Raw genomic sequence first — 10,033 nt, 5'->3', positions numbered from 1 at the left:
AAAAATAAAAATGTCTATCAATCAAATTAAAGATTTTGCACTGAAAACAAATATTCTCAAAGTAAACCTACAATGACAGACAGATAATTAACTAGATCATGCAAAGGAAAACATATCTATAAAAAATATTTAAAAAAAGAAGAAAAAGAAATGGGGCTGGGGAAGGGGAAGAATGAGAAGGGAAGAAAAAGAAAAAGAAATAGGGCAGGAACCGGGAAAAGAACGAAAAGCAGAGAGAGATATAGAAAAAAAATAGGGGAGGGATGGGGTGAAAACTAGAAGAAACGTGGAGTAGTATATTTTTGTTTTTAATTCCTACTTTCTTTTTCTTCTTATTTTAATTATTTTTAATCTAAATTTTCTATATTCACGCGGCGTGAAATATGCACATCTTGTACAACTCAGCCATCAAGTTGTCACGCATGCTCGTCAATGATCAAAGTGTACTTTAAACAATTATAAGTATCTGGACGAAATTTCATTGACAATAGGGACTAAGATACGAAATTTCATTGACAATAGGGACTAAGATGACAAATGAAAGTAAGTACAAATGTCTATTTTTATCAATATTCAGTGAAATACATAATCAAGAAAAATCAATAAAGTTGAGGAAAGAGTAACGTTATCAATTCTTGTGTAATTGTTATATTAAAAAACCGAGGGATAATAAAGAAACAAAAAAATTGCAAGCGATAAACTGCGACAGAGGAAAGAGTATCAGAGCAGTTGGAGAAACAATGGCTACGCTCTGCACTTTGATTCTTCCCAAATTTCCTCAAACCAGATTAACAACCAGAACTCGTGCTGTTCTAACTAGAGATTACAAAATGAAGGTTCCTTATGAACTGAAGCAGGGACAATCCCGTCTTTTTCACAAGCTCCCATCTGGACTAAACATGGAGGTTCTCTACCAGAAAGGACTTCAATTCAGTGACCCAGATGAGGAACAGAAAAGATCTCATAACCCACCGTTAGTATTTATTCATGGAAGTTTTCATGCAGCTTGGTGCTGGGCTGAACATTGGCTTCCTTTCTTTTCCCAAAATGGATATGATTGTTACGCTCTCAGCTTGCTGGGTCAGGTACTCTATGTTTTCAACAACTGCAATTACATGGACTAAAGAATATAGAATTTAAAATTTGATTATTTTGCTAAAAAAGGTTAAGACTTTCATATATTTGCCAGTACTAGGTCTGTTATATAGTAGCTCGATTATGGTATTTTGAATCCCGAATATGATGAATATTGTGGCTTTAACTTTCTTTTTAGGCTGTAGGTTTAACTGCTTAAATTCTTTTTAATATCCAGATAATGTTTAATTTTATACTGATGACCGATTAGCCGACTGAATTACTTGCTGTTTGGTTGATTGATCCGGCTACTGTTTATCTTAGAAAAAAGACCTGGTAAATTTAGGAAGAAGTTCACAACCACCTAAATAAAATTCTTGTTGGCTTTAATGTATTTATTTAAATGGATTCCCCTAGTATTTTGTGATGATACATTATCATGTAAATGGCAAATAGCAATGCAACCAGGGGCGAATTTGATGCCCAATGTATGGAGCACGTGAACCTATGGTCTCTTCACCAAAGTAGGTATTCTACTATTCTATTTTCTAGAATTTATCTAATATTATCCGTTGGCCTCCATAGCCCAAAAAGGTTGAATGATGCACTTGATTGAATATTGAGTTATTTACCTAGAGGAACAGAAATTAATTTCCACCTAATACTTTTTACTTCTCCTTTTTTTAGTGGTGCACCCATGTTCTAAAAATTCTAGATCCGTCTCTAATGAACCCTATCAAAGTAGCAAATATACTTTATTAATATATTTCTACCTTTTTGACAGGGAGAAAGTGATTCACCTGCTGCAGCAGTTGCAGGTACGCTCCAGGTATTAGACATTTCTCTCTGTTTAGAGATTTAGTTGAGTGTCAAATGGAAAGTAGGAAATTACTAGAGTAATGACCTTGAGCTGAGCCGACATTCTCATTCAAGTTTCTCTTAGTACATTACTGAAATGGTCTTCAGTGCCTTATAATTCTGTACTTTGGTTCTTTCAGTAGACGCATGCAGGTGATATAGCTGACTTCATCCACAAAGAGATCGAGTTGCCACCAGTATTGCTTGGACATTCATTTGGGGGGCTTATTGTTCAGTATTACATTGCAAATATTAGAAGTGAAGCAGTAAAAGGTAATCGTGTTTGCTTTATTGTTTCCAAGCTAAGGCATACTACATTTATAGGATTACCCGTTATTTCATAGATTAGTTCCAATGAAAGTTATTCATGTTATTAACTCAAGTTCCTCAAAAGGAAGAAGATCCACGCAGGATCTTAAGAATGGGGGTCTGGTTCTGATAAGAGTCTTTGCTTACTTGTAGTTGTGGTTTGAGACATTTGAAATTGTGAGGTGAACCACTTCTTATGCAAAACATTATTTCGCTAATTTAGGCAACTCTTAGTTTTGGCCATAAACAAAATGAAAATAGAATCAGATATGTTGCTATTTATCTCTTTCATTCAGGAAATTTGTTTAAGCATAGTCTAGGTTATTCCTAAGTGGAAATTTGTGTTGAGTTGTAAGTTAGGCTATATGATGTCAAACTAAACTCAGATCGTGAGAGATTTGCCGGACCGCACAGAGTTGTGTGGCTTCATGTTTGTCGTATTAAATTTCACTTCTTCAAGAAAGCATGATATTAGGGTGGGGATCCAAACTCTGTTCAGTGTAGGCAGGTGAAAGAGTGGTGTGAGTGTTTTCTTTCCCTTAAAAAAGAATGTTTTTGCGTGGGAATCTACACTTTCACCTTCATGCTTCTAGATTTTTCTGAAATATTTCATGGTAAATACAAGATTATGCACTTTACACAAACTACGGAAACTTTATTGTGCACAGACCTGCACAATGACATCGAAACTTCCTTTTCAAAGTATTAAAAAAAGGTCATTATCAAATAATAGAAGAGTTAAATACGTAATTCTCCAAGATCACTTGGGTTTGAATCGAACAGAATGGTTATAAAGGATTCATAAAGTCGACAACCAACAAGTTTGCAATTGAGGTGTAGTTGATTAATAGAGCAGCATGGTATTAGGACATCATACGTCTTCAGGTTTACTCTCATTACTGCTGCGGTTCAGCCATTGCCTGAGGTTTACTCTCATTAGTCATTAGGTTGAATAGCTCTGTGCCGTGCTGTCCCCCTCTTGGTGCCCACATGAACTTGCTGTCCCCCTCTTGGTGCCCGCATGAACTTACCTCATAATATTCACATATGAAAAAAAAGTTTGAATTTGTGTGTTTGTTGATGTGTTACATTGTAGGCCTAGGTTTCTGGTCCCTGAAGTATCATTTAAGGTGCTTTCTCTACTTGTATCATAAAGCACATTAACCGCTTAAGCTGCTTCTCGGACATCTCATATCAATGAGAGCAAATCTGTATGTTCCTTAAAAGTGGTTATCTTATAAAAAGAATGTTCCCTAAGGTGGTTATCTTATAAAAAAAAAAAGAAAGTTCATTAAAGTGGTTGTTTTTACTCAAACAGATATTTGTTTACTTTTTGGTGCTACAGGATCTGATTCAGAAAATAAAAGCTTATTGCCCAGTCTTGCTGGAGCTGTGCTCGTTTGCTCAGTACCCCCTTCGGGTAATAGGTGACCTCCTGTACTGTATGAAGCTTGTCTCCCAATACGAATTTTATTTCCACTCATTAACTTGTTTCTCTTTTATTGTATTCAGCGGTTTAGTATGGCGATATCTCTTTTCCAAGCCTATTGCTGCTTTCAAGGTTTGTCTATTTAATTTGAAAGAAACCTATACACACTTGTCTCAGCTATGAACTATCAAAGTAATTGCCTTTGCTAGCATTTACAAAGGCATATACATATACTATTGAAGCCACTTCAGCTTCAACTTGTTTCCTGTTTCAAATTTTCTCTCTATACTATCAATGGTATAATCAGTAAGTGGTTATATCCTATTATGTGCATAAAATATTTCTGCATTTTTCTTCTTTTTTTAATTCCTGCATTTTTGTGATTTTCAAATTGGTGAGTTTGATACTTCGAGCAGGTAACTCGGAGCCTGGCAGCCAAAGCTTTTCAAAATTCTTTACCTCTTTGTAAAGAAACATTTTTCTCAGCAGCAATGGACGATCAGCTGGTTGTGCGGTCAGTCAATGATAACTTAGATGGTTATTACTTTTTTGGATATCAAATGAAAGAAGAAAATGAGTTAAAGTAGACAATCTTTTTCATAAAACATATTAATATGTTTGCCTGACATAATTTTGAAGATGTCTCTGTGTACTATTGGACAATCAAAGAGTAGCAAAAAGAAGTTAGTTTTTGAACATGCTACCCATTTGAGTTACTCCTACCACTTTCCCAAATATCAGTAGTTTGAACTAAAGTTATTCCTTGTCTATTTGTATAGACCTGGTTACTGGTGCATATACTAGTCTACTGTCAGCTTGAGGATTCCTCCTTATCAACAATCCATTAATGGGCATTCCCTAAGTTAAGTCATTGAGTTCATGTGAACATATTGTTCTATGGAGTTCGTAGATTATGTCAGTAAGCTTGCTTGTATCTCAATCTTGAAGGTTTAGTTTTATATACAGTTGGAATAATACCTTGATTTATTGGATAGCGTATACAATATTGTTTCTTACGGCAACATTTGTTTCTTCTTCTTTTTTTCTTCTTTTTTTCCAGTTACCAACAGCTAATGACGGAAAGCTCAAGGATGCCTTTGTTTGATCTAAGAAAGCTCAACGCATCTCTTCCTGTCCCTCGACTCGAGGATCCTGCATTTAAAGTACTCGTAGTGGGTGCAAAGGATGATTTCATTGTGGTAAGTTCTTTGACAATTTTAGACAGTCCAATTTGTTACAAAATGCTGTGAATCTCCAGGTATTTCAAAAAAAAAAAAGTCTTAAATAGCTCAAGTGTTCCGAGAGTAACGCATGAATGATGTGGTTTTCTCAGGACATAGAGGGACTCAATGAAACAGGAAGGTTTTATGACGTCCCGACAGTCTGTATTGAAGGGGTTGCTCATGATATGATGTTAGATTGCTCATGGACAAAGGGTGCACAATCGATTCTATCATGGTTAAACGGCTTAAATAAAGCTGGGACACAATAATGAAGGGAAATTGCCCCCATGTTACTTCCGGATATTTTCGAGAACCACTGCCTTGGCCCGTGATTCAATCATGATATGATGGACAATTGAGAGGTTTAGAATAGGATTGAATTTGTACTTTTTATCGGTTTTGGAGATCTATTGGATATAGATGCTCTTCAATAAGATACTAACAGGACAGAAACAGTAGTTCTGTATTATTTTTCTTAGAAAGAATAGCCTCAGGGATGAATAAGTACGGCTCTAATGATGCCAGATCAACGATCAAGATCATTGACGGTTTGATCCGCTTGATTGTTCATCAGCTGTAGCTCTTTTGAATCGGTACCGCTTATAAGCTTTGCTTCCAAGATGTCCACCCTCAAGTGATATGCATTCACTTTTCAGTGTGACAAAGTATTTTTCATTCCATTCAAGGATTTCTTTGGCTTCTCTTTTTATGAATTATTGGCATTTGCTACCGGTGACCGTTAACTGTGGTGCAGCTATTATTCTGCTACCCGAAAGAGATGAATGAAACAGCCAAAAGTCCATCAGACACTGGCTGAATCGCAGCAGGTAACAACAATATATCAGCAAAGATTCTTGCACAACCAAAAACAGTGTTGAAAGTAACAGAAGAATACGACCAACATTTAAGACTACCAAATCATTGCGCACCCCTAGTCCAAGTTTGCATGCTTGAGTACATTTATTTTTCTCGCATTTGTACTTTTCTCATGCTTACCATCTCTGTTCTCAAAAGTTGAAATTAGACCATGAAGAAACAAAGAAAGTAGAGCAAAATTTCCACCCTTCCAATGATAGTTTTTGCTTACAACACTACATTAATAAAAGCGGTAATATACCTGCACATGCTAATATTACAAAGTGGAGCAGCCAATATAACACAGATTCACTATATTTATGAGCCAGCACACGTAGCTATTATTCCTCAAAAAAATCTGCTGTTTACTCCTGCTCTATACAAGTGCAAACCAGAGGAGGTTGCAATGGTAATATTAGTATTTGCAGGTGCAAATAGGACATCACCTTCAGCAACAGTTTCTTCTGCTGATGTGGTCATTGTTCCCTCTCCTCCCATGACCACAAAAATGGATGGACCAGAAGAAGAAGGAAAGACAACAGTTGATTGTTGGGGAAGAATGCAACGATCCACCTCAAATTCATCAAAGGGAGGGAGGTATCTCATTGTGAACGGATTTAGTTTTGTACCTTGCAGAATTTCAGGGTAACGCTGTAACAGAAAACACTAATTTTAGTTCATAGATCAAGAGATACAGAATGCCATGTAACTTGCATGTTCGGTAGTCTTGCCAAACATCTAGCCTGTTGCCTTCCATATTCTAAATGTTGCTTATTAGTTTCCACAAGTATTGTTGGTTTATGAACTTATATGCCTCAATCAAAGAGACAAGTGATTTGAATATGGATATAGCACTATCTTGGTGGATCTTGGGATCTTATACTATGATCAATCTTAAGGAAATTCACCTTCAAATGAACTTCAGTCTCAAACTATATGAAAAAGGTTAATAAAACATGGAGAATGAAAGAGCGCCTTTAATATGGCTCTGACGATACCTGTCTATATGTGAGCATTGAACAGAGAGTTGTAACATCCCGGTGCTTGGGAGTTAGACCAGCACGTACCACATTGTCTGAGGTTGCCATGCATTCGACACACTCACCATATACATATGCATGGGGTTCATTTGCCCCTAAATATAAAGCTTCACCGGGATTGAGCTTCACATAATTAAACAAGAAGGCAGCTAAAACACCAACATCAGTTGGATACTGCTTCTCAAGTCTTAGGACCAGTTGTTCTTTGTCCGTCAGCTGCCCTGCCTAAACATCAAAGTGTAAGCAACTTCTTTAATAAACAACAACGTACAACATGAATTTAAACAGCAGCAGTTCCAGATATGCTCGAGGAGAAAACAAGAAAATATGTGGTTAATCTTCAGCAAATCACTTGCATAAGAATATCTTATGTGTTCCAGGTTAAGACAGAAATGACCCATGTGCTACACAACCGGAAGAATGGGGTATATGAGTTAACCCTTCATAAAATTTGAGTTAAAGAAGCAGAGTTCCCAATTACATATTAATTTGATAGCCGGCTTTTCTCAATAATCAGCTGAGCATGCGTCATAAAAGAAAATAGGCAGGACATTCTGTTTTGGGGATAAAAGCCAAAAAAATCTGTTTTAACTCTGAGGATAGGACCATAAGTTACCCTAAAAGAGAAGAATTCAGTGCTTAGATAGAAATTCAACTGTTAAGTAAGGACAAGTTCCACGTTCTTCAAGAATATGCAAACAAACACGTAAAAATCCAAATTTAATCTGGGAAGGCATTGTGATAGTGTTTTTTGATTGAGAGATGGGTAGAGAATTGTGTAATAAGACACAAATGATTAACTAAGACAATGAAGAGCATAACTTTCCAGACTGCCACATCAATGAGTCACTACCATGTAGAAGCGCAGAAAGAGAGTTAAATAACATCAAAAGAAAAATAAAAGAATCATGAACTTTCATATAATCATGGAGCAATCAGAGTTTACCTTATTTTTAATGTGCAGACGACTAATCAGCTTGGCAATAACTTCGGTGATCACATCCTTGTTAGCGGACATCATCTCCGTAAATAATTTTCTGAGCACTAATTTAACTTTCTCCTCTCCATCATCCTCGTTCAAGTCTAATACTCGCTTTGCAGGCGCATCACCAACCACTTCAACAATCTCAGGCACAGTCTGAACAATCACTTTAAGCTCCTGGAAAAAAGTCATCAAATTCACATCTAGTATTTTTAATTCTTCTTCCAAACAGTTATGGAGTGTAGGTCCACTCGATCATCTCAAGTCAAAAGGTAAGGTTTTTGTCAACCACATGATAAAATACTCTATTAATTACATCAGTGGCCAAGCCCCACCTCTAGATCTTTATAGACTTGCTACTACCAAATTTTGCAGTACAGATGATATAACAGGAGGAGAATAATGAAACATACACATGTTAGTTATTATACACATGCTCTAACTAGAGCAGAACAAGTAATTAGCAATATTTTATTTATACAAGACAAAAGAAGCTAATTGGGACCTTTCCCCTTACTTTATTCCTTCCAGTTGTTGGAAAAACAACAAGGTCCAGATAATAATACTGAAAAGGGAAAAGGCAAATAAAGCAAATTTTCAAGATTTAAAAACTCAACATCAATTTTTAATTAATTCATAGAACCCTACAATCCGCTTAGAGCCCCCACCATGCTCTTAGAATGAATATTTTCCCAATAAGCTGGAGAGCAATTCTCTATCATTACAAGCCTCTAGAGTCTAGACTGCACCAATAATTACCAAATATATCCAGTAAAACAAGTTACTTATCTCTACTGGAACTTTTTGCAGGGAGTTGATAATTTAAAAGCATCAGATATATGCATTACTCCAAACTAGATAAACCTAAAACAACTCCAAATTTACAAACAAAAAACTACCTCAAGACTTGTAAAGCCACACAAGGCCTCAAATTCGGTCAACGCCAAAGCCATCTCAGGTTTATGATTGTCATCCTTGTAAACAAGTGGCTGCTCCTTATGCAGAAGAGTGGCTAAATCCTTATCAGGATGGGCTTGTATAGACAAAGCTTTTGCAACGGATAATACCTATAAAGCAAAGCCCTTGAATTGATCAATAGCAGAAAAAAATTGGTTCTTTATCTAGTCCAAGTATCAAAGATTTATACTTTGCTGACAACCCAGTATTTATTTTGCATTATTTGATCAATATCATAATAAAAATCAAGACTTTGAGCAAATTAAAAGCAAAAGCAGGAAAAAAACAGGTTCCTTATCTAGTCCAAGTACCAAAGATTCATAAATTGCTGGCTACCAAGTAATTAGTTTGCATTATTTAACAATATCACAGTAAAAATCAAAAAGTCACCTTGAAGAGAAAAGGGAGGTGGGTACCCCACTTGTGAAGAACAGTTTGACCAAGAACACTAGGGTTCTTTTCAATCCAATCTTGTAAAGTAAGCTTTTCTCTTTCTCCACCATTAGCAAATCCATTAGTTGTTCTTCTTCCTTCTTCTACTACATAAGACGGCCCGGAGTCGTGGGTCCCCATCCAAAATTCAGCGTAGGGCTGGTCCTCATAGATTTTGCCCCCAGTATTGAGCCCATAGAGTCGTGCCACACAAGATTCCTTCCCGTTCCGGCCCCAATCGTAATTCTTGACACAACCGGTTAACCTCAAAAGCCCATTAAAACCCTCCATTGTTGTTGACACTGATATAGACACAGCCTCAGCCTCCATGGAAAGAGAAAGAGAGAAGTAGAAGTATATAAAGAAAAGGGGAACTTAAAGAGGAAGAGAATATATGAAATTGAAAATTGCTTCTACTTTCCATTCGAGGGGAGAATATATGAATTTGTGAGGGAGGGAAGGAAAGTTGGAATAGGATTGGACAAAAGCAAGTGACGAGAGTAAGTTGGGGCTATCGTAAAATTGGATACAGTACTGTGTACTGCTGTAGTAGAAACTAGAATCCAGAAAAGGGGAAATTGCTCAAGAGTCACGCACGCCGTTATGATCTCGGTGGGGGTTCGTCGTTAGTTTCATCATGTGGTCATCATTTGTTTACTTTATTTCGTTTCTTGGGTTGGGGTCCAAATACTCAGGAGATGTGTCATGTTTATACACGCGATCCACGAGTTAAAGAAATCGTTTGATTTGTGGGGACATTCACAAAAGTTAGTCTATTACGTATATTATTACTCCTGTAAAATATAATCTTCATACAAGTACAATTAATGAAGCTATTAAACTCTATAGCAGGGAAATAAACGCTGCATTTGTA

At 36.5% G+C, this 10,033-nt stretch overlaps 2 protein-coding genes across 2 annotated transcripts; one reads left to right on the top strand and one right to left on the bottom strand.

Moving 5' to 3' along the window:
• Positions 1-583: 583 nt before the first annotated feature.
• Positions 584-5,558, top strand: LOC107772369 (uncharacterized). Its single transcript, XM_016591865.2, has 8 exons — positions 584-1,085; positions 1,859-1,903; positions 2,076-2,205; positions 3,587-3,668; positions 3,754-3,802; positions 4,087-4,184; positions 4,731-4,869; positions 5,004-5,558. Exons 1-8 carry the CDS (start codon positions 741-743, stop codon positions 5,160-5,162), a joined length of 1,047 nt encoding a protein of 348 aa, XP_016447351.1. The 5' UTR covers positions 584-740; the 3' UTR covers positions 5,163-5,558.
• Positions 5,559-5,769: 211 nt separating this feature from the next.
• On the bottom strand, positions 5,770-9,827 carry LOC107772367 (mannose-6-phosphate isomerase 1-like). The gene is made up of 5 exons (XM_016591864.2): positions 9,118-9,827; positions 8,670-8,837; positions 7,735-7,947; positions 6,747-7,013; positions 5,770-6,399 (listed from the first exon to the last, which is right to left on the bottom strand). Exons 1-5 carry the CDS (start codon positions 9,487-9,489, stop codon positions 6,097-6,099), a joined length of 1,323 nt encoding a protein of 440 aa, XP_016447350.1. The 5' UTR covers positions 9,490-9,827; the 3' UTR covers positions 5,770-6,096.
• Between the last annotated feature and the right edge of the window lie 206 nt (positions 9,828-10,033).

Source organism: Nicotiana tabacum, chromosome 3 (genome assembly GCF_000715075.1).
Source record: "Nicotiana tabacum cultivar K326 chromosome 3, ASM71507v2, whole genome shotgun sequence".
Lineage (NCBI taxonomy): Eukaryota > Viridiplantae > Streptophyta > Magnoliopsida > Solanales > Solanaceae > Nicotiana > Nicotiana tabacum.
This window is presented reverse-complemented; position numbering and strand designations above follow the sequence as displayed.